Source organism: Brassica napus, chromosome A8 (assembly GCF_020379485.1).
Source record: "Brassica napus cultivar Da-Ae chromosome A8, Da-Ae, whole genome shotgun sequence".
Classification (NCBI taxonomy): Eukaryota; Viridiplantae; Streptophyta; class Magnoliopsida; order Brassicales; family Brassicaceae; genus Brassica; species Brassica napus.
The window spans coordinates 18,181,157-18,204,535 of record NC_063441.1 but is presented as its reverse complement, the minus strand read 5'-3'; the positions used below and the strand labels follow the sequence as shown (position 1 = coordinate 18,204,535).

Genomic DNA, 23,379 nt, shown 5'->3' with positions numbered 1-23,379 from the left:
GTTTTTTTTTAACCAAACAATAGTAGACGACTTAACTTTCAGTCGTCCGAAATAACAGATTTCAAAGTCAATTGCAAAAATAACCTCTGCGTTGACCAGACGACATATAGTTTAGTCGTCTAGACAACTTAGATTGAAGTCGTCCGCGTCTTCTCCACTAGTTTTTAAGTCTTCTACATTAGTTTTTGAATAACTTGTATTTTTAAGAGTGATAAGTAACTTCAAGATATGTAAAACTCATATTTACAAAATATGTTCTCTTCCTTAGTTTTACTAAATTTGACTAAGTTTTTCAATGCAAACTTATAAAAAATATGATATGCTTTGACTAGTTACTATTGTTTGTTTCCATCTCTTACCAACATTCTTGTTTATTATGATGAGAAAAAGGCCATTGGAGTTTATTATTGCATATGAGAGATCCAAAGATAAGAAAAAGGCTACTGAAGTCTATTATTTCATTGATTTGTAAATGTGTAAACACATTGTTAGCACATTTAATACATCTTGGAAAACATTATTACTGATTTTACAAAAAATTCACAACTAAAAGAGTATACATGCAATTCACAAAACAGACCACAAACAAAACTATTATAGATCATTCATCTACAAAGACAAGCTTGGATTCCACTTGAGTAGACAAGACCAGACAACTTTTAAGAAGTCCAGACGACTTCTAAGAAGTCCAGACGACTTCCAGGAAGTTCAGACGACTTTGCCAGAAGACTTTTAGGAAGTTCAGACGACTTCCAGACGACTTTACAGGAAGTCCAGACGACTTTTAGAAAGTCCAGACAACTTCCAGACGACTTCCAGACGACTTCCAGACGACTAACAGGTAAGTCGTCCCAGAAGTCTTCCAGATCTGAAAAACCTGCACATCAAATCCAGATCTGAAAAACCTGCATATCCAAAAACGTTCAAATGACTTAAAAATAGAGAAAATGAGTGGAAGATTAGATAAATCTACATTTATAGAACACACAAAAATACATATCTAAAATTAATAGATCTACCTCTAAATTAGTGGAAGATGAGTATCACTTGATTAAAAACCTGCAAAAGAGATAGATTAGTAAGAAATACATGAGACAAAACTGAAAAATTTATATAAAGTTTGGTGTTTTCAAGTCAAAGAGATTAGAGAGAGGTTGGAGAGTTTTAGAATGATGAACATTACATTTTTGTTGCAGCCATTTGAGAGGAGGAGAGAGAATGTGTAAATTTTTCTTTATATAGGGAGACAAAAAATCCAATTAGATTAAATATTTTTGACTCAGACGACTTCCTGGACGACTTACATTTCAGTCGTCTGGTGAAGAAATTAAAACAGACGACTTACATGTAAGTCGTCCAGAAGAGTTTAATATTTTTAGCGGGAAATTAAATATTTTTAGCGGGAAACTAAAATAGAAGACTTTCCAGACGACTTACAAGTAAGTCGTCTGGACGACTGAAATATACGTCGTCCGGGTAAATTATTCAACAGACGACTGAAACTTTCCAGACGACTTACAAGTAAGTCGTCTGGACGACTGAAATATACGTCGTCCGGGTAAATTATTCAACAGACGACTGAAATATAAGTCGTCCACACCCTAAACATAACCCCTAAACTTAATTATCTAATTAAACACTTCATAAAACTAAATCAAACTTGAAAAGTGTTTACTATACACAGAAATAAACACATATAAGTGAAAACTAATTTTTGAAAAAAACATTTTAGTTTTCCAAAATCTAACCCTAACAATACATACAATACTACAACATATGTTTGCCAAACTCCTAAACCAAAGTATTTCATGATTCACTACTTCCACTCATCTATCTTCAAAACAAATCAATTTTATCATATCTTAATTTATATCAGTTAAAACTGTTTATAATTACTTGATTTTTATTTTTTAAGCATCAAAATATTTTTTTACAAGATTTATAAATTATTTTTAAAGTAAACTGGTACCAGACGACTTACACTTCAGTCGTCCAGACGACTTCCAACATCTCAGACGACTCAGACGATTTACTGGGGCTATATTCGTAAAAATGGCTTCTGTTTTTTTGTTTGGTCACAAGGGGCTGAGCTGTAATTTCACTAGGCTTTTAGGTTAGTTTTGCATTTGATTCAAGTTTGAGTATAGGTTTGGGATTAAAATCAAGTTGTGGGTTAGTTTTGGCAAAAACCCCAACTTTGATTTTGTCAAACCATGGGACTAGGACTGACTATATGCAGTTCATCTCCTTGTCTTAGTTAGGTAACTGATTAGGTGAATTTGTAGAAGAGAACTTACGTGTATATAGTCCGTTAAATATTAAATATGCCAACAATGTACAATATACCACTTCGGCTCAGGTGGTAAAAGCCGCTGTTTGGTTGTAGTGAAACACCATTTATAACCCTTTTCTCACCAATCTTCTCTCGAGTCCCTCTCTCTTTCGCATGATATCCGTTGTAACTGAAAGCAAAAGGTAAACAGAGAATAGAAACAGAAGATATACTCAAAGCTTAAACTCCATTTTTATTACTTAAGAATTTTTTTTTTCTTTTTATACTTAAGAACTTGTACATCCTTTGTTATTTATACAGAGAGGACAAGCTTAACCTAATGGAATATATTAAGGAACTTTCTACTCAGAGAGTTTAAATGTCGTTTTCTGCAAGGAGACCAAAATGTCCTCCAACTTAATTGTTGAATCCATACTCTGCTTGTTTTCAGCGAAGGCTGAGCTGTTGCTAGCTGTTGGTGTCTGGAGCTGAGTTGTGGGCTTGCGTTGTTGATGGCTCAATTCTTCTTCTTTCTTGTCATGGGCTGTTGGACTGTTGGGTTGATCATGTTAACAGTAACTCCGGTCTTCTTCCAAAAACCAGAACTCTTTTTCCTGCTCTGTCTCCCTCCTCTGTTATATTTGTCTTCTTTTTTTGAAAAAAGGGGTTCCTCTGTTATATTTGTCGTCTTTACTTTTTTTTTTGTGTGCACATATTTGTTGTCTTTACGAGCGAAGAAATACCAAACATCGTCCTTCCTTATTGAACTCGAGTGGGCTGAGAAATAAATAACAACAAGCAAATAAACAAAAACTAACTTAGCAAAAAAAAAAAAAAAAAAAAACTAGCCGATGTTTCAATACAACAGTGAAGTAGTCGGTAAGACTTACAAGGTAACTCCCAAGGATCGAAGCTATCCATATTTTTTTCCCTGAGGTAATAGCCAATGATCTCCTCGTCGGTCGGATGGAATCTGAAGCCCACCGGATGCGGATCCACCATTTTCTCCATAACAAGTCTAAAAGTTTTTTACCAAAAAAAAAAAAAAGTCTAAAAGTTTCAGATCGAAGACGAAAAAGAAGAACTAAGAAAAAAAAATGCAACTTTTTCTATGTTGTCGCTCGCTGTTCTGTTAATTAACCTTCTCTTGTTTGTTATGAGCAAGACGAAAGGGGTTATATAAAAAAAACTTCTTCCGATATCTGCGGGGATTAAATTTCAAATATTATTTTGTGTCACGGCATGGAAACTGACTAAACCGTGACGTATTGGTATTGTGACGTTTTATCTTTCGTGGGACATACGTGGACTCCACGGTTAATACTTATCATGTTTATGACCTTTTCCTTTAAATAACAAAATAAGAAGGTGTTAATATAAAAAAACCTTGACCCGATATTTGCGGGAACTCTAAATTACGTATCGTGACGTTTTATCCTTCGTGGGACATACGTGGAACGATAGAGTTTATCATGTTCATGAACTTTTCCTTTAAATAACAAAATAAGAAGGGTAAAAAACGAATTTACAAGTTGCCATCAACGGCCAATGGCCATCCTTATTAGCTTAAGAAAATGGCGGTCGCCTTATCTTTTTTTTTTTTAAAACACCAACTTAAGTAGTAGAAGTTCAATATAGACTTATGCGGTTACAACGAGTACTCGACAGTAAAACGATAAACCACGATAGATATAACAGGAAAAATATAGGAATAATAAATGAGAAAAAAATCCGTAAAGAACTTCATTTGACATTTTAATACCGTTGTTTAAAAAATATGATAGAAATCGGATTTGATACCAACGTTGAAATAGTTATAATTTGAAAACAGTTGGTAATTGTCTCTAGTAATATTACCTTCACTTGAGAGTCAGGAAGTGCTTGATCCTCCCGTAAAACTCTTTGGTGAAGGAGAGTTAAATACCCATTTTATCTTCCTATGTAATAGCATTTTCTATAGATCTTCTATGTTTCCTCATATAATTTTCTCAGTAATATATCGAGACTACCATAAAAATGAACAAATATATGTAGAAGCCAGAAAACCATATTGACATAAACAATTTTAAAAGCGAAGTTAAAAAAATAGACGATTCTAAAGATAAATACAAAAACGATACGCAAGCGGATATGTAGTTGAGATATAATTTCTTTCCTTTAACTTTAAATATTCGTTACGTAATGAAACGAGACTGTACGACTATCTAGTCCCAAAACACAACCATAACAAACGATTTACACTTCACTCGTGAATGCCCTATCGAATTATAAACTATACGAAATACTCTCGAACTATTGACCTTCTCTGTTGGTTTTCGATGTGAAGGTAGTGAGAAATGAAAGAGGATGAAAGGCAATACTTAAAGAGGAGATGAGGAGCGGTTTTTTGAAACGGTTGCAAACGTTTTTGGAAAATCTCTCAAGGATCTCGGAGTAGAACGTTGAGCAGCTTTCTCCGCAAGTTTCTCTCTTTGTGGATTCGTTCTGATCCATCTCAATAGATAAACTTCGTGTCGTTTTTAAATAAACTATACGTCGTTTATAACACAAATTTCATGTTTTTAGAAATGAATCTTAACTTTGTCCAAAGTCCAGATCCAAAACCCAAGGCCCAGGGTCTACGCCCCCGCCGAGACAAGCCGGCCAGACGGCAGCAGCGACGCGCGTGGGAAACGTTCCTCTTTCTCCAACCTGTTTAAACAATGCCAAAGATGTTCCTCATCACATACTTAGCATTGTTATTTGGGCGTATAGATAATTAGATATACAAGCCCAATCATTTGTTTTTCGCATTATTAATTAAAACCCATTTGGTTTAATTGGTCCAACAATATATACATAAATCTTAAAATATTGTTTTTGAATATATTTATTTAGTACAATTAGTTTGGTATATATTTTTTTCCCCACCAATTCCCACGCGTCAAGCTCTAATTTTGGTTTTAAAATATAAAAAGTGGAATCATAGTAGGGGAAATGAATTGTAGGGTTCTTACTCATTTTTATTGTTAGAGCAATCGGCCATGGAGGAACAAGGGGATAAGAAGACAAGAGAGATCCACATGGACGCACAAGATGATGATAATGATATATCACAACCAGACCATATTCTTCTTGATCTAACCTCGGAGATACTCTCAAGACTTCCTGCGAAATCGTTCGCTAGATTTCTCTGTGTATCCAAGCTCTGGTCTTCTTTCACCACACTCTCGAGCTTTATCAACTCCTTCGCGTTTCGGTCCTCTTCACAGACTCCACGTCTTCTGATCACCTTCACACTATAAGAGAAGCACTTCGTTTTCTGCTTTCCTCAAAACCAGAATCACGGGTCATATCCTCCCTAGTACAGTTATCAGATGACAAACCCTAAATATTCTGGTATTACACTATCCGAGAGCGTCCAAGGCTTGATTTTATAAGGAATCTTGTAGTATGAAACCCAACCTTGAGACGGCTTTTAACCTTACCACAACCCCAACAAACCATCTGGGTTAAAGATTTGCCTTATTTGGGATACTGTTCTTATTTGGGCTACGATCCTTTGGAAGGTAAACACAAAGTATTGTTCATGTTGAGAATGAAATATACCGACCAGCCACGGGTTCTTACATTAGGAGCTCAAGAATCATGGAGAATAATAACCAAAGGACGTTGCCCTATAGGAAACACGCATTTACATTTACTTGGAAGTCATGACCACTTTGCAGGGTCTCAGAAGCCCTTCTTGTTCGAGCGTTGTTACATTCACACGCTACAGGTCTTGTTTTTTTCTTTTCTTTCTTGATGGAGAACATTGTGTTTCTTTTATCATTTTATTCATTAGAAACTTGTTGTTCTGCATACTGCTTCTCAGGAATATCCCTATCCAGTGGTCGTAATTACTATGATGTTATTAGAAACTTGTTGTTCTGCATACTGTAACAGTATGTATGATCTATATTTTTAGTTTGATATATATTTTGTTTATGTAGTTTGAGAAAGAAATATAAAGAAATGTAAATTATCACAACAGAATATTATTATTTGTAAAATTTACAAAAAATATATTTGTAAATGTTAAAACGATAAGTAAGAACCTGACTTTCAAAATAGTTATATACTATATAGTTTTCTATAATTATTATATGTAATATATTTGTCAATATATTATTACATATCGTGCCGCGTAGGTTATTATATATACACGACTAACCCTACATATAACTGAGTCTAGTAAAAGGGGGAATATAACTCTGGAAAGAAAGAATGAGGGTTTTTAAGAAGAACAAGAAGAGACGAAGACGAGAGAAATCCAGAGATGATAGATCACAACCAAACCATATTCCTCTTGATCTAACCTTTGAGATACTCTCAAGACTTCCTGCCAAATCAATCGTGAGATATCAATGCGTCTCGAAGCTCTGGTCTTCTTTCACCACACTTCCGAGTTTTATCAACTCCTTCGCGTCTCGGTCCTCATCACGATCACCGCGTCTTCTGCTCACCTTCACGCTACAAGGGAAGCACTTCGTTTTCTCGTTTCCTCAAAACCAGAACCCTGAAGGGTCTTATTCTCCAGTGTACCGTTATCATATGAAAAACGCTTATAATGATTATATGCGATCGGAGAGCGTCCATGGTTTGATTTTATTATATGGATTCCGGATTTGGAACCCAAGCTTGCGTAGGATTTTTACCTTACCACATCCCGAAGAGCACATCCCCATCTCGCTTTGTAGTCGTAGATCTTATTTATGTTACGATCCATTGGAGGGTAAACACAAAGTACTGTGCTTATATTATGGAAGTAGTTCTGTAGAGCCTCTGATTATTACATTGGGAGCTCAAGAATCATGGAGAATAATAACCAAAGGACGTTGCCCTGTGCATTCCCCAACTAAAGAAGGATATGGGCGTTGCTTCAATGGGATTCTGTACTATCAAGCTAGAGTTGATGATCATGATATAATAATGAGCTTTGATGTCAAATCAGAAAGCTTTAGTCCTATAAATTATCCAAAGTATTCCAGTTTTCGACGGTCGTATAAGATGATGATACCTTATGACGGAAGGCTAGCCTTAGTTACTCGTGACTTTCCCAGTGAATTATATATTTTGAAAGATGCAGATGGACACGAATGGACGCGTCAATGTTTACCTCGTGTACGTTTTAAGAGCAAGTGGAGGATTTATATGCAATTGAAGGGTATTACTAGGGATGTTAACGTAGGGTAAAATAACCCAGCCCAGCCCAACCCACAAATAACCCAACCCAGTTTATACCCAACCTGCAAAAACCCAGAAACATCAGGGTTGAAATCCAAACCCAGAAAATAAACCCAATATGGTATAGGTTTACCCGTGGGTACCCAAAGTATTATCTTATTTATTCTGAAGTTTAGCAGTTTTGGCAGGAAACCTCGCTTTTGCGGTTTTGGCGGAAAAACTCGTTTTTGATTTTGATGGAAAAACTCGTTTTTACGGTTTTGGGAAAAAACTCGGTTTTCGGCTTTGACGGGAAAACTCGATTTTTCGATTTTGGCGGGAAAACTCGATTTTTCGATTTTGGCGGAAAAACTCGGTTTTGCGGTTTTGGGGGAAAAACTCGGTTTCTCGTCTTTGGCGGGAAAACTCAATTTTCGGTTTTGGCGGAAAAACTCAGTTTTACGGTTTTGGCGGGAAAACTCATTTTTTGCGGTTTTGGCGGAAAAACTCATTTGCGGTTTTGGCGGGAAAACTCATTTTTTTTGCGGTTTTGGCGGGAAAACTCGGTTTTTGCGGTTTTGGCGGGAAAATTGAGTTTTACGGCACTGGCGGGAAAACACCTTTTGCGGTTTTGGCGGAAAAACTCGATTTTGGGGCTTTCAGTCGGAAAACTCGATTTTACGGTTTTAGCGGGAAAACTCAGTTTTGCAGTTTTGGTGAGAAAACTCAGTTTTGCGGTTTTGGCGGGAAACTTAGTTTTATGGTTTTGGCGGAAAAACAAGTTTTGTGGTTTCGGTAGAAAAACTCGATTTTTCGGTTTCAGCGGGAAAACTCGTTTTTGGTTTCTGTTAGAAATATTAGTTTTAGGGTTTTTGCGAAAAAAAATCATTTTTTGGTTCTGACGGAAAAAAACGTTTTTGCAATTTTTATATAATTTAATTAAAATGGTAAAAATCTATATATATAATTGAAAACCCATGGGTACACCATTACCCTTTTGTATTTACCCAACATAAATATGGGTTTTAAAATTAATACCCATGGTTGACCCAATTAATCTTAGATGGGTAAAAACCCAGCCCATTATTAGTGGGTTTGGGTAAACCCATGGGTAACTACCCATGTTAACATCCCTAGGTATTACTGATGCCGGTGAGCTTGTTTTTGCACCAAAAAGTTTTGTTGACTCGTTTTATATTCTATATTTTGATCCAAGGAGAAACAGTACTCGAGAAGCCTTTTTTGAAGGATTTATGGGTGATGAATTTAGACGCAGTGATTATGGATTTCCTAACAACCGAACAGACTGTTTCGGTGTTTTCGCAAATCACATGGAGAGTCTCGTGTCTTTCTAGGTGCAGCCTTCTTTCGCTCAATGCTCTTCAATGTTTTTGTTTTCGACTTTTGTTGTGTTTTTTTTTTGTTGAACGAATGTAAACATTTATTTCAATCAAAAACATTGTTACAATAGATGTGTCATTGTTTAGAAGATCAAACACAAGAAAAATGTCATGCTTTTTCCCTAGTTCCTCCAAGCCTCCATTGTACCTTGATATTTGCTGCAATTCATTCTCCAAAATGTTGAGATTTTATTTCTAGCATTCTTCTCAATGTACTTAGCCATCTGTGGAGCATTTATTCTATTGCTCACCATGCTTCCGACCATTTTCCCCACCATATTGAGTGGATAGGAAGTTGGTAAACATACCGAAGAGACAACAAAGTGATTTGTCCTTTGAATCATCCACCAGAATGTCTATGATATTGCTCCAACTAGACGTGTAATCTGACCAAAGAAGTGCGGCTGACGAGTGATCTCCGCACTCCCTCCGTGTAGTTGCACTGGAAAAACACTACTAGAGAATGAGGTCCAAGAAACTTTAGTAGATGCTCAGTCCACTCCCACTACAACATCTATTATGGAGTTTTCTCCATCTACCATTATCAACAATGAGGTCCAAGAAACTTTAGTTGTTGATCCGTTAACCATAACACCTCAAGCTAGTGCATTTGAGAGACCATCTTGTTTCACTGTGCTAGGGGTTGTCGATGAAGTTGAGACTGAGTCATCCAACTCTCTCAGTTTGACAAGAGATGGGAGGGAGACAAAACCTCCTCTCAAAAATCAAGATATGGAATGGAAGACTGCTAGGGGGAGAGGAGAGCATGGCCGGCGTGGTCGTGGCTATTACCATTAGCATATGTTTTTCATTGCTTTCTTGTGTCTTCTAGTCTCAAATTGGTTATTGATTAGGACTGAGACTTAAATTTTCATGGAGATGTTTCATGCAAGCTTTTTCCTACTATAAAGCTATTTGGTTTTATCTTGTAAACCTTTATGTTTTTTTTTTAATATTTGAAAGCCTTTAGTCAAAAAAAAAACACTACTAGAGAAGCCTTGTTTGAGGGAATATTGCTACTGAATTTAAACGTCGTTATGGAGTTGGTAGCTACCGTCTATACAATATAGTAGTGTTTTTCGGTTTTTCCAAATCACACTGAGACTCTTGTGTCTTTCTAAAGCAGCTCCTTCGTTTGGCGTTTGCTAATGCTCTTCTTTGTTTCGTTTTTTTCCTTGTCAATGACTCTTAGTTTTATGTACTAAATGATCCTCTCATGTCTTTAGTTTTTCTTGTGATCTTTAATTAGTTGACCATTCCTCGATTTGGTGTGCCTATGAAAACTATTACATACATTTACAATTGATGCTAACGACTTTGTATTTGAAACAACCGCATGAATTGTTAGTTGAAGATATGGAGAATATACAATATTAAGCAAGATAGTTAATTATCAGCTGTGTACTATGAGAAGAAGAAACATGTGACAATTTGATACGTACTCTTTAAAGTTGGTATGTTTTTTGCAATATAATTAACCTTGACAGTAAAATAAAGAAAAAAAATAAGCATGTAAAGAAAAAGACTTAACTATTGTGATGATTAGTGAAAGACTTCTTTTCCCTGTTCATGAATAACTTCAAGTCCTAGCATATGCCTCTTTATTTTAAAGAACGATTTGGAAAATATATCAGAAACACAATCATGTTACTTTCTGAGTTTTGAGAACAGAAAAATGACTTCACCAGAAAATCAGTACAAAACATGAAGTACACAACCATGTTGCCTGTGCCACAGTCAATTCCAGATTACCTATGCGAACTATACTCTTGTACATCACAAGTTTCAATCCCGTTTCAAGGATGATGTGTAATCCCGCGAGAAAAAAAGAAGCTAAACCTTAATTCAGGTTTCTTTGAGATTTAAATCATCAGCTTTGTTATTGACTTATTGCTACAAAATGGTACATTCGTCTACACGGCTACTTGGAAGAAGTGGACGTCATCGTGTGTTAGTCTCACTCACTCAATGATATCTTCTTCTTTTTTTACTCAATGATATCTATTCTTTTTTTTTCTGAAACACCAATGACATCTATTCATCCTTCATTTATTCCTCTCAAACATATAAATTTTTAAAAATAACCAAAAAGATAAAAGATAAACGTACTTTAGTAATATACATAATCAAATGAATGTTTTGGAAATTTCTTTATAAATTATGTCAGAAATCGGAATGTTCAAAAAAACTAATCAATATGCATGAGACCATAGGTTGTATTCCTCGAACATCTTTTAGCATCCAGCACGGAACCATTTTTAAGGATACCGAGATCAATTGACACCAGAAAAATAATATAAATCAGATTTTTAAGTTGTTTAAGTTTGTGTCTCTATCTTTACATTGCTTTGCTCTTGATTTACTTAAAAAGGACCGCACATCACTTGTTCGATGTTGTTTTTATCCATGTAATCGGTTAAGATATGAATAAAAAACATTGGTTGCACAAGAAAAAAGTTGTTTCATTAATCGACAGAGTGCCATATTTGGTTGAAAAGTGTAGTAATGAACTCCCAAATCTGTGTTTGATATTTACGTACATGATTAAATATCCCATAATAAAATTCTAAAAGTCTGATGAAAGAGTTTACATTTTACACAAAACCAAACCGAATTGGTAGGGATCGTTTTAGCCTAATTAATACAACATAGAGCCATAGAGTCGGTCATAGAGCTAAACTATGATGATTTTCAGTCTTTCCAATTTCGGACCTTCTGAATGAGACAGAGACTTCAAACGATCGGTGAAAACGGCAAAACGTCTCTCTCTCTCGGCATGTGCGTAGGGTTTAAACTCTCAAAACCAAAAACCTCTCCTTTCCTCTCTGCTCCGTCCCAATCATGCGAAGATTCAATTCGGTTTGCTTCCTTCTTCATCACTCTCCTCGATTCCCAATCTCGATTCCGCCACAGAGCTTAATCGTCTCTCCTTACCCTTTCTTCGCAGGTTCTCCGGAGTTTACAGGCGCGGCGAACATTTGACTCCACGCTCGGATTGCGACCAGGTAATCGTCGGAGATCACGATTTGTGCCTTACCTGAGCTGATTTAGGGTTAACGAGCATATTAGAAGAACCCCAATGTAGTGATAAAGCTTAGCTGCAAAAAATGTTTTTTTTTAAAAAAGGGAGAAAGTTATGTTCTTTTCTCATGTGGTGAAAGCTAAACTCTTAGGGAATATCAAAGTTGATGTTTGTGTGAATTTACTTGGAAGTCTCTTGACTGACCACTTTGCAGGGTCTCAGAAGCCCTTCTTGTTCGAGCGTTACATTCACTCTACAGGTCTTGATGGAGAACATTTTGTTTCTTTCTTTTTTATCATTTGTATTCATTAGAAATTTGTTGTTCTGTATACTGCTATCTCAGGAATATCTTTCTCCAGTGCTCGTAACTACTATGATGTTCTTGGTGTTTCTCCTAAAGCTACCCGGGACGAGATTAAAAAGTCATTCCATGAGGTGAGCCGTTGTTGAATGAAATGCTTCTTCAGGCTTTCATGTTTTTTTTGTTGCGCCGAGGCGAAACTATTCAAGTTTATGGATTGAATGTTTAATCGTGCAGCTTGCAAAAAAGTTCCACCCTGATACAAATAGAAATAACCCTTCCGCGAAAAAGAAGTTCCAGGAGATAAGAGAGGCCTATGAGGTACTTTATTTTATGTTCTTCTTTTCAGTAAATCTTACTTACTCCATGTGTATTTTGAATCTATTGTCTGATATACTTCGGTTTTGGATTTATGAAAAATGCAGACTCTGGGAAATTCTGAAAGAAGAGAAGAATACGATAAGGTACGCTTGTCTTGTTGGTTGTCATTTATATGGTGGAGAGATCACTAAATGAGTTTCTTGCTATTGTTATCACACAATACAGGTGCGTTATCGGAATTCAGAATATGTAAATAATGACGGTAGTGGTGCAGAGAGGTTCAGACGTGCATACCAGTCCAATTTCTCCGACTCGTTCCACAAGATTTTTTCTGAGGTACATTGTTGTGTTCTAGATTTGCCTTATCTGTTTATGTGGACCAGTCAAGTCTCTTAACAATAGTACACTTGTTTTTTTTAAAAGATATTTGAGGACCAATCTAATCCGCCTTCACCTGATATTCGGGTCAGTTTATCTGATTCTCTCTTTATTCTTTTGTACGATGAGAAGCTGGTCTGCATTTGTAAATCTTGTAGTTATTGTTGAAAATTGAATAGGTGGAACTGACGCTCTCTCTTTACGAATCTCTAAAAGGGTGCACAAAGCGTTTAGAATTTGATGCATATGTCTTTTGCGATTCCTGTGGTGAGTGGCCCCAGAATTTTAACATATCTGCTCTTTTGCATTTACTAATTTCGAAAAACCAGTTATGGTGCGCATAATTTCCTGTAAAAGATACTTGAGAGTATAGACGCTTTGAATGATAAGTCCTAACTCGTCTTAGTTCACTATATACATATATATGCTTTTGTTCAAATGGTAAAACAATAAATTCGTAGAAAAGTGATCTTCTGGAAATGGCTCTCACCCATTGATGTTAATGTAGTGTACAATGGTGCCTTTTTGTTTCTAGTCTTTAAAAATCTGCTGAGTCTAGCCAACTTAGAGAGGACGAATGACTCACTTAATTGACAGTACTATTGATGCAAACCCGTTATTCCCAGTCTCTCATCATTTACCGTTTTACAGATGGGCTTGGCCACAGTCTTGATGCTGCCACGAGAGTTTGTCCAACATGCAGGGGCCTTGGACGAGTAAGTTCCCAGTAGAGATATAATCTTTGTTTTGTTTGGAGTTTTAGTAAATGATACACTTTACATTTACAGTACTATGCCTTCTGTCTCTTTATCAGGTAACTATTCCTCCTTTTACAGCACAATGCCAGACGTGCAAGGGGTCGGGGCACATTGTTAAGGTCTGAGAACAAGAGATCTATTTTGATGCTTCAGTAGTTATCTCTCCGCACTGCTTACAAACATAGATATGTATTGTCTTTCTCTTCAGGAGCACTGCATGTCTTGCAGGGGATCCGGGGTCGTGGAAGCCACAAAGACGGTTGAAGTTGTGATCCCTGGGGGTAAGTGTGAAGTCTTCTTGATTTTTTCCATCTTTAACTTGATTTTGGGTTTGAAACATGCTAGTTCTGCTATGAAATGAGTGGCAAGATTTCATTCACACTGTTACCCTCCTGTCCCTAAGAATTTGTGTGGTTTAGATGTTATCCAATTCACATATTGGTCACACTTATAGTATAGCTTGCTTGTTCTTTTTCTTATTTTTAAGACTATGCTTGGCTGTGTATTACCTGGTTAATTGGCTTTTATCTGCATTTGATATTTGCGTCAGAGACGAAACACATAATTTAGAACTTTGATTTCGAGTATCATAATACATGAAGTTTACTGGACCAGATAGGCAGATAGTCAATTTGGTTCTTGATGATATGATTCTGTCAAACTTTAATTTGCAAATTTTTCTTTACTTGAACAAAGGGATGGAGTCCGGCGCTACGGTCACAATCGATGATGCTGGTCATGTAAGATCAAGAACAAGTCGACCTGGAAAGTTGTATATCAAATTTAAGGTTTGTTAAAAGCATCTGTATTTCTCATCCAGTGAATAGATTGTTACGCAATCTTGTAGACTCCATAAGTAGTCTTATAATCTATCATCATTCTTGCCTCATCTATGGTCTTCCTGAATCCTGCAATTTCCCTTGATGACAAGTATCTAATCTTCTTCTGCTCACAGGTTGCTAATGATTCGACATTCTCTAGAGATGGCTCGGATATTTATGTGGATGCTAATATTAGCTTTACACAAGTAAGCACACTGGTCATTCCTGAATCTTGGGTTATAGTCAGAGTAGTACCTTCTAAACTTATGTTTTTCATGCGTGGTGACTTTATGTGGTCAAAAGTGTTAACTACCACTCTGCCAGTTGATAAAGCTCTGTAGTAACATATTTTAAGCAGTGTTCTATGACAAAATAAAACCTCCATAGGCCATCGACTAGATAAAAGTTGTCTGCTGTCGATTTGAAAACTAACGAGTTTTGTCCTATTTACCATTAAGCTTATTATGTATAATAACACTAGCATCTTTATCATTATGTTTAACGCGCTTGTCCTATAATTAGATAATGTAGCATATCAGTTCCAACTTCATGCGATGGCACCCTTTCATAAAACTCAAATGCATGCTAAAGCTGTATTTTTTTTTTTTTCATACAACCATAGAGGTTTAACCGTCCAGTGCAAATTGCTTGTTACACTGCCTATATTAGCCCAACATGATTTTTCCTTTCATGTCTTATTCTTTGACGTTGTTTTTGCTATTTATCTCTTAAACCATACTGAACATGATGTAAATACTTATTTGACAGGCCATTTTGGGAGGCAAAGTTGTGGTGCCAACACTGTCAGGCAAGACAGAGATAGATGTAAGATTCGCCTCCAGTGAGATCTATAGTATCTTTCGTGTATGGATGGATCTCTACAATTTGGCATTTACCATTTGTAACTGAGTTCAAGTTGGTTTACATCCTCTCACTGAGAGGATGGTTTAGATCTCAAGCCTTTGGAAATTCTAGAGGTGACTTGTTTTAATGGTTTCAGATACCAAAGGGGGCTCAGCCTGGCGAACTTCTTATTTTAAGAGGCAAAGGTACTTTTAACTATTAGCCTATATGGTTTAACTTTTTTTTTTCTTTCTTGTACTGTTTTTAAGATGTGAGTTCCTCCTGCAGGACTACCGAAACAAGGATTTTTTGTAGATCATGGAGATCAGTATGTGCGACTCCGTGTTAGCGTTCCTACGTAAGATTTCTTCTACTCGGAAATCAAGTTAAAATTGGTTATAGATAAACATATTATGTTTTAAAGTTTCTGCTGTTTTCTAGAACAGACAACACACTTTGTTGCTCTAAAAGTTGAGGCTTTTGAAACAGTTTCGCTGGGAGTTTATATCTGATTCTAGAAACTAGTGTTGATTTGATCAGCTTCGTGATATCTAGTGGCATGTGTTGGGTTCTCTTATTGTCACTCCGTTGTTTCAACTGATTTATTTTTCTGCTGTATGTGATTTGTGGCATATTCTTATGCTTTGTTTCTATTACCTTTTATTCTCTAGTGAACTTAACGAACGTCAGCGCGCCATACTGGAAGAGTTTGCAAAGGAAGAAATCAACAGTGAGTTGAGTGGTTCTGCTGAAGGAAGCTGGTGAGTACATACATTTTATTTTGTACTCTGCATTCATAACAGCAGAATGTGGGTTTATCTGATGGTATACCCAAATGGATATCTGACATAATTTACCTTAGAGGAATATAGTTGATTACCAATAGAAGATTTTGTGATACTTATATGTTATTGTTTGATTTTCTAGGCCTGCTAGAATATCTATTGGCATAGGGCTGTTTTTAGTGTTTTTGATAATGATGCATTCAAGTTTCAATAAAATAAACTAGAATCTCTAGGGGAAGCAGTGTGGAAGATATGTTGTTTGAAAAAAAATAGATTTGCTGTGGCTGTCTTAAAGATTTTTACTTTGCAATGTGATTCAACTGAATGTTATCTCCTCTCACTGGTGATAATGAAGAATCATGAAAATGAACAAACAGGCTTTACCAGAAGCTCTCTACTGGTTAAACTTACAGGTGGGATAGGATGGGTCCTCGAATCATACGCGATTTCTCCTTAGTGGTGCTGCTGGCGATATTGTTGAGGAAATTAATGGGATGAAACCACCAACCACAAGAGATGAAAGCTAAAAGCAATCAGCAGAATATAGCACAAGAACAAAAACAGTTCAATAGCATAACAGAAGGGTCATAATTTGACCTCATATTCTATCACAAACTCATTTGATGTGATAATGAAAGAGAAAAGCCTTGTGTTTTTTTGCATAGTTTCAAGTTGTAAACGTCCTCTAATCTTATAACAGGGATGAAATAAAATAATAAATGATGCTTTACGATGTGCCTTTCTAAGCTCCTTCGTTTTAGTTTAACGCTCGCTTTTAGTTCTTCCAGCCAAAGGTTTCATTTCTGTCTCCTGCTGGATTCTTCTTATCCTTCTCCGCTTTGATCTCACTATAAAAATAAGAGACAAAACCCCAAAGGGAGAGAGCAAGAGAAAGACCCTTCTCTGCTTGGAACTTTAACCTCTGTGATGAGTCTTTCTCTTGCTCTCTCCCTTTGGGAGTCTCTCTTGCTCTCAAATAAAAAAGTTGAAGTGCTTCAGGACTCGAGTCAAAAACATTGTTCTGTTTAGACTCTTTTGCAGGTTTTAAGTTCTAAAGAGTGACAAATCTTTAAATCACCAGCCATTAACGTTGTAATTATCTCATGGCCCTGATAATATTCAAATTTAATATCTTAATTTTATGTACATTTTGTTTTTTCAAGTCTACAGTATGAACTGGACTTCTTTCTTTGTTTGGAAACAACTTGAAATTAAATTTAGTGCTTTCCTAATTTAGTGGAAGGACATTAAGTAAATAAGAATATAATTGGAAGATTTGTCAATGAAGAGCTTACTGTAGTTCTTTGACTTTTATCGTTGTAACATCAAATACAGATCCTTTGATTTAACACATACTAGATTCTGACGGATATATTTTTGTTTTTATTTTTTTGAAACATTTAATTTTTATATTTATATTTTGTAATCATATTTGTTATTTTTCTGCAATCATATTTGTGTTTAATCATAATTTAGTTAAATTTAATTTAATTTTTGGTAGTTGTATTAAATATGTCAAGTTGCATAACTATACACTATGCTATATGTATTTCAGAAATTATTTTTAAACTTTATTCCTCTAAGTCTGTAACATATTATATTTCTTAATAGTTACCTAACATAATTAGTCAAAAATATTTGTATAAAAAAACCAATTTTGGAATCGACAGGAAAATCAAGTCTCGTATTCTATTAGACATAAACTATATACCCAAACAATTCTTAAAGTGTTATATTCGAAAACCAATATTAAATCCAACCTGCCACAACCCGTCCCAAAGAATGAACAATGTTTTTGAAAAATGTGAAAAAATAATTTTAATATATTTTGTTAAATATATATATATATATATACACATTGTGAGTATATTAATTTTATACTTTTATTGTAAGTGTATTAATTTCCTTTTTAGCATTTAAATTTTTTAAAAACTGTTTCATAAATTAAATTAATTATTATGCCAAATTCTTGTGTAATTATTAAGCAATTTTATTCTTTACATCAATCCATATTCTTTTATAATCAAAATGCGTATTTTTTAGTTTTGAAAACCTATTTTTTTTAATACTTTTATTTCTATAAATTGAAAGTTTTCATATTTTGTACTTTATTACATCTGTACATTTATTGTTTGGATTTTTGATTATATAATAAAAATAATTTTAATTTTACTTGACTTGCAAAGTGGATTTATATTATTTGATTTCAATATAAAATGTATTGATTAAATGAGCCACTGAAAAGCTGTTCATTATTTAATGAAATACTGGAATTCGCTAAACAACCAAAATTTCGTCCTACTTAGGTCGATGTATATCTCTTTTTCATTATGATGTTCGTATTTTCCAATAAGAAATTATAAAAGTCAAAGCATTAAAAAGTCTTCTTCTTTCTCTCTCTCCATGTAAACTTTATTTAGCCGCTCTTTATTTCTTCTTTTTAGTTTGTTTCATCATTTTTTCTTCATAGTTCTTAAATTTATAAACAAAAAACCATAAACAATTAAGAATAAGTAGGATTTTACACAAATTAACACTATACAAAAAAAATTTCAACATTCTGTGTTTTTGACTGAGTAGAAAAAAATCACTACGAACCACCCCCATCCAAAATCTCTACACTGAGAATAAAATATAATTTTTACATCATCTGCATTGGTTAATTAAACAAAACAATTTTAAAATGAAATACATAAATTATAAGTTCACATAAGATGTTTAGATGGAGTTACGGTTCTTATTGTCCAAAAAAAGAGGGAGTCATGGGTTCCATGAATATAGGAAAGAAATAAGAGGTTGCAATATACGAAATATGCTTTGATGTGGTTATAAAAGAGTTGGTTTATTTTTTTAAAGTAGGTTATGAGTGAATAATTGTTGGACACTACTTTTATCAATGAGTCACACTGCTGTTTTAATAGAATAGATGATATCAAAAGTTTTAAAATGTTATCTTTGTATAATGATAGATAGTATGTAGATAGATTCAACGAAGATAATCTTTTATCCAATTTGTTTTAATTATATGTAATCATAGACCTTTCGTCACTTAGATTTCTTTTATCTCTATTTTGTAATCATCTCTCTAGAAATTCTATCTTACTACTACTTATGTATTAATTTGTTTCATAACTTTCATTTATCAAATATTTTCACATTTACACTTGCGTATACAATTATTGGTTTTGTTGTACACAAGAAGAACATTAACATATTCACACACCAAAAAAATACACACAATCACACATAACAGAAAATAAAGAGCAACAGAAAAGTACACTACCTTCAAGCAACATCAGGGCCACTAACTGGAAGTGGAGGCAGTTCTGTTTCTGGAGACTGAGGACTATCGATAATTTTCTTACCGGATTTAAACTCACCGTAGAAGTAAGAGACAAATCCCCAAAGAGATAGAAGGAGGGCGACACCTTTCTCTGCCTGAAACTTCTCTCGGAAACATACGACGGCCAAAACTTCCGTCACCGGAAGAAGAACACTGACGAAAACACCAGAAGCTAGAGACGACGCACAGTACACAACCCCTAAGGCTCCTAAGAAGAAGCATTGCCATACTATCCCTATGACCACAATCAACGTGTAGTAAAACAAGGAGCTTCCGATCATGAACTCTCTTGCTTCTCTTGGTATAGCCTACAATCATAAATAGATCAAAATGTGTTACACAATGAATGATTTGAACATCTAGTTTTTCTTACATTTCTTTGCATTTATTCTGCTAATGACTTTTTTCTTGGTAACTCAGGTGATGATTTTGACTTTTAGATTGTATATTTAATATTCCCCTTTCTAAAGTTCTAGGTATTTTAGTTTTTTCACACATATTAAAAAATAGTTTATAATTATAATTATATCCTTGTTTTTTAATTTATTGATTGATATACTTCAAAAATTTTCTAGTTGATAAAAATAGGAGGGGTAAACATCTTTTTTTTTTTTTGTAAAAATGATACTTTATAACATAAAATCTTCAAATGGAGGAAATATATTTTTGGATTTTTTTTCATTTACTAATTACTATATTCCTTATTATTTGAAAATCCGTATTAATTTCTTGATATATTATGAAAACAAAAGGAATCTACAATTTAAAATACGAAATGCAAGAAATCAAGTTATTAGGGTTTGCATCAAAATTTACGTAACTTAACTCTGATTCTTAGATATTTTCTCAATCAAGATCATTTCAAAGAGTCCCTTATTCGAAAGAAAAAAAACCATAAAAGATATGAATCTTTGTTTCACCTTGAAGTCGCCTTTTACAACCATCCCAACGAGACAGAAGCAAGTAGAAGCGACGCACATGACCATCTGCATCTCGAGCACAAGTGTGAAAGTGATTTCTTGTCGAACTTTCTTGTAAGTAAGCTCAACGAGCGGCATTAAAAAAGCGTAGAGAACAGCTGCAATCAAGGTCAACAAGAACCCAACCACATACTCCTTCTTGCTCACGCCAGCGGGCCTGTCTCTGTCGGTATGCAAGGCCAGGATTCCTGTGCCGACCGTCAACAAAACGACGGCGTTTATAGAGAACGGAGTGAACTTTTGTTTGACCATCAAGAAAGAAAAGATCGCATTGAATGCTAACTGAGTTCCCACAATGAGTGATGATGTGGAAACTGGCAGGTAAGCTAAACCATATGCGTATAAGTAGTTGTCAAGTCCAATGAGCAACCCGATAACGATGGATGCGATGAAGAGAGGAGTTTCCATGACGAAAACCTTAGCTTTTTCTGCGGTTTCGGAGTTGTTGTGGTTGCGGTTGCTGCGGCGGAGGAAGGAGACATAGAGAGGGATGAGTATGATTGGACACCCTGCGGTTGCAAGAAAGCTCATGAACCAGATTCGTGATCCGCCTTTGGTGTAGTAGAGACGAGTTAACAAAGGACCTCCACATGTTCCTATAGCCAAGAAAATGCATACTATGATTAGCAGACCGTTCTTCATCATCTTGGTGTTTTTGTTGTCTCTAAGTAACGCCTTGCTTTGTTCATGGGTATTTTATACACATTTTCCTACAGCCATATTTGAACTTATCATACATTTTCCTACAGCCATATTTTATACACATTTTTACTGATAGGAATATTATCTTAACATATTTGAACTTTTTTTTTTTTTTTTTTTTTTTTTTTTTTTGAACACCTAACATATTTGAACTTATCAGAGTATTATTTGCCTTTTTCTAATATATATTAACCTCGGCTTTGGCCTTTTTGGTGATTTCTCATCTGCTCAAAAGGGTCAAAGAGCCATAATATGCGTTTGTGTTTTGTCTGTTTCTGGTTTAGAATCGTGTGAAGCATTATCACGTTGCGGCGCGTTTGCGACCCCAAAACGCTTTATGCGCGACCCAAAACGCTTTATGCTCCTTTTATCGTGTTAACACATCTTGGTCGTTGACACACGAAAAAAAGAAAAGAAAAAAAAACTAACACGTTTTGAGTTACACACATTAAGTAGGACCAAACGAAGAGTTGAAATATATAACTTATTTTATCTTTGTGTTACGTTAATTATTTTCTATAATTGGGAAGATGTCGTGTGTATGAAAAGAAAGAAAAGAAAATTTCCACAATGAAAGGTGGATGTAATTAATTAAAGAGAAATATCGCTATCTTAATATTGGAGATAACTCAAGACTTGATCATATATTGTTCGCTTCGCTTTGTTGTATTTTAAAACCAAATTTATGTAAGTGTTCATTTTCCCCTTTACCAATGATTTTGAACGTAATATAAGATTATTAGTTAACGAAAGTAAGTTACAATAAAACGTGATAGGAAAGAAGTGAACATAATCGGTTTGGTTCTTAAAACTTAGAATTTGGCTATAAAAGAGTAACCTGATCAGTCTCTCATTCACAATTACAGTATGTACAAGATGAAACCAATCTTAGATGCTGATTTCTAGTAAGTTATTATTGGTCTGATTTCTAGCTGTTTTGTTTTACCTTCTTTTGCACTTTAGTCTTGTGGCAATAGACATATTTTAACTTTCTACTTGGAGGTTTGAATTCAATCTGTGAATTCCTCGGTGACAAAGGAGGATTTCACTATCGTGGTCCTCATCAACTCAAGTGAAACTTTGTTTGTATTGTTTTTTTGGAACAATTATGGTTTTTTCTTTTGAACACAACTTTCATTAAATTGCATAAGCAAAGACTTAGGTGAGGGACATAAAAGCCTCAACCATAGCTAGACCATAAAAACTTGTAACAGTTATGGTTTTATCTTTTTTTTTTTTGAACACATGTTATGGTTTTATCTTATTTTTTGCACTTTCTAGTCTTGTGGTTATAGGTGGACCATCGTTAACTTTCTACTAGCACGTTCGAATCCACTCTATGATTTTTTTTTTGTCGTCTACCCATCTAGGTTAGATCAAGTGGAGAACAGACGAATCGATCCTCCGAGGAGCATCTCCATCTACCCAGATTTGATCTATATGGGAGAAAATATAATCTCTGGTCCTTGCATCGTTTGCTAATCTGTCTGCCCGGCCATTCCGACTCCGAGAAATATGAGACAATCTCACATCATCGAAGTCATCTTGTAACCTCTGGAACACCTCGATCTCTGTCGTGAATGCTGGCCAGTCCATCGGGTTTGTAGTCATATCTACTAAGTTCGAGCAGTCCGTCTCAAACCGTATCGAAGTGATCCTTTTGTCTCTCATACATGAAACTGCCCAAAGTAACCCTTGTATCTCAGCATGCAAAGTTGAGAGGCTCCTATTACACGCCAATAATCCGAAGTATTATTAGTGACTAAAGAAGAATTTAACTATCGCCCCCATCAACTCCAATGGACCTTTTTAGTTTTATGGCATTATCTTAAAATTTGATGGAGTGATTAATTCGTTTAATGAAAGAAGAAATGTTCTGATTTAGCAAAGCCATTGCAAAAAGAAAAGTATATGTTATGACAGTTACGTAGTTATATATGTTATATAATATCTAGCTTTAAGACAGTCAAAATTGGTGGTGTTAGTTTATAATACGACAAATAAGAAGTCGACATATGAATCAACGATGAATATGACTGAGATAGTTAGTATTCTTGGAGTCCAAATATGTATGAATCATTCACTTACTTTATTCAAGACCTGAAAACAAGAAGGCTGTTGATTTTGACCGTTATGTATTGCGTAGGTAAATAACAAAATATATATGCTTTCAAAAATACATATATATACATATATATATAATTATGTGCATGTGATAATTTTTTTTTTAAAATTAGAGAAGCGTGTGATAATTTGCAAACTAATCTTA

General features: G+C 35.0%; 3 protein-coding genes and 1 long non-coding RNA gene across 6 annotated transcripts; 2 read left to right on the top strand and 2 right to left on the bottom strand.

Moving 5' to 3' along the window:
- Positions 1-2,509: 2,509 nt before the first annotated feature.
- On the bottom strand, positions 2,510-3,715 carry LOC106360055. Its single transcript, XR_001272683.3, has 2 exons — positions 3,163-3,715; positions 2,510-3,049 (listed from the first exon to the last, which is right to left on the bottom strand). It is a non-coding gene; the product is annotated as an uncharacterized LOC106360055 (long non-coding RNA).
- A 2,581-nt stretch (positions 3,716-6,296) lies between these two features.
- LOC106360054 (putative F-box protein At1g50870) lies at positions 6,297-9,021 on the top strand. Its single transcript, XM_022690168.2, has 2 exons — positions 6,297-7,457; positions 8,594-9,021. Exons 1-2 carry the CDS (start codon positions 6,518-6,520, stop codon positions 8,809-8,811), a joined length of 1,158 nt encoding a protein of 385 aa, XP_022545889.2. The 5' UTR covers positions 6,297-6,517; the 3' UTR covers positions 8,812-9,021.
- Positions 9,022-11,523: 2,502 nt separating this feature from the next.
- On the top strand, positions 11,524-16,824 carry LOC106361696 (chaperone protein dnaJ 1, mitochondrial). 3 transcript variants are annotated; one of them, XM_013801500.3, is made up of 19 exons: positions 11,524-11,715; positions 11,804-11,861; positions 12,093-12,137; positions 12,222-12,313; positions 12,417-12,500; positions 12,605-12,643; positions 12,726-12,836; positions 12,924-12,965; positions 13,058-13,145; positions 13,530-13,594; positions 13,693-13,755; positions 13,845-13,917; positions 14,333-14,424; positions 14,592-14,663; positions 15,226-15,282; positions 15,458-15,506; positions 15,589-15,658; positions 15,972-16,061; positions 16,499-16,824. In XM_013801500.3, the coding sequence occupies exons 1-19, from the start codon at positions 11,698-11,700 to the stop codon at positions 16,581-16,583; spliced, it is 1,293 nt and encodes a 430-aa protein (XP_013656954.2). In that variant the 5' UTR covers positions 11,524-11,697; the 3' UTR covers positions 16,584-16,824. The 3 variants fall into 3 exon arrangements, with proteins under 3 accessions (XP_013656954.2, XP_013656955.2, XP_013656956.2); XM_013801501.3 differs by having other exon boundaries at positions 16,463-16,824; XM_013801502.3 differs by having other exon boundaries at positions 16,441-16,824.
- A 2,400-nt stretch (positions 16,825-19,224) lies between these two features.
- Positions 19,225-21,207, bottom strand: LOC106360053 (purine permease 1-like). The gene is made up of 2 exons (XM_013799658.3): positions 20,349-21,207; positions 19,225-19,736 (listed from the first exon to the last, which is right to left on the bottom strand). Exons 1-2 carry the CDS (start codon positions 21,051-21,053, stop codon positions 19,371-19,373), a joined length of 1,071 nt encoding a protein of 356 aa, XP_013655112.2. The 5' UTR covers positions 21,054-21,207; the 3' UTR covers positions 19,225-19,370.
- Between the last annotated feature and the right edge of the window lie 2,172 nt (positions 21,208-23,379).

Coding starts and splice junctions, on each gene's coding strand:
- LOC106360054 (XM_022690168.2), top strand. CDS start 6,518: ATGAGGGTTTTTAAGAAGAACAAGAAGAGACGAAGACGAGAGAAATCC. Junction 7,458..8,593: donor GATTTATATGCAATTGAAGG/GTATTACTAGGG, acceptor TAACATCCCTAG/GTATTACTGATGCCGGTGAG.
- LOC106361696 (XM_013801500.3), top strand. Junction 11,862..12,092: donor CACGCTCGGATTGCGACCAG/GTAATCGTCGGA, acceptor ACCACTTTGCAG/GGTCTCAGAAGCCCTTCTTG. Junction 14,664..15,225: donor CTAATATTAGCTTTACACAA/GTAAGCACACTG, acceptor CTTATTTGACAG/GCCATTTTGGGAGGCAAAGT.
- LOC106360053 (XM_013799658.3), bottom strand. CDS start 21,053: ATGATGAAGAACGGTCTGCTAATCATAGTATGCATTTTCTTGGCTATA. Junction 19,737..20,348: donor TTGTAAAAGGCGACTTCAAG/GTGAAACAAAGA, acceptor TTATGATTGTAG/GCTATACCAAGAGAAGCAAG.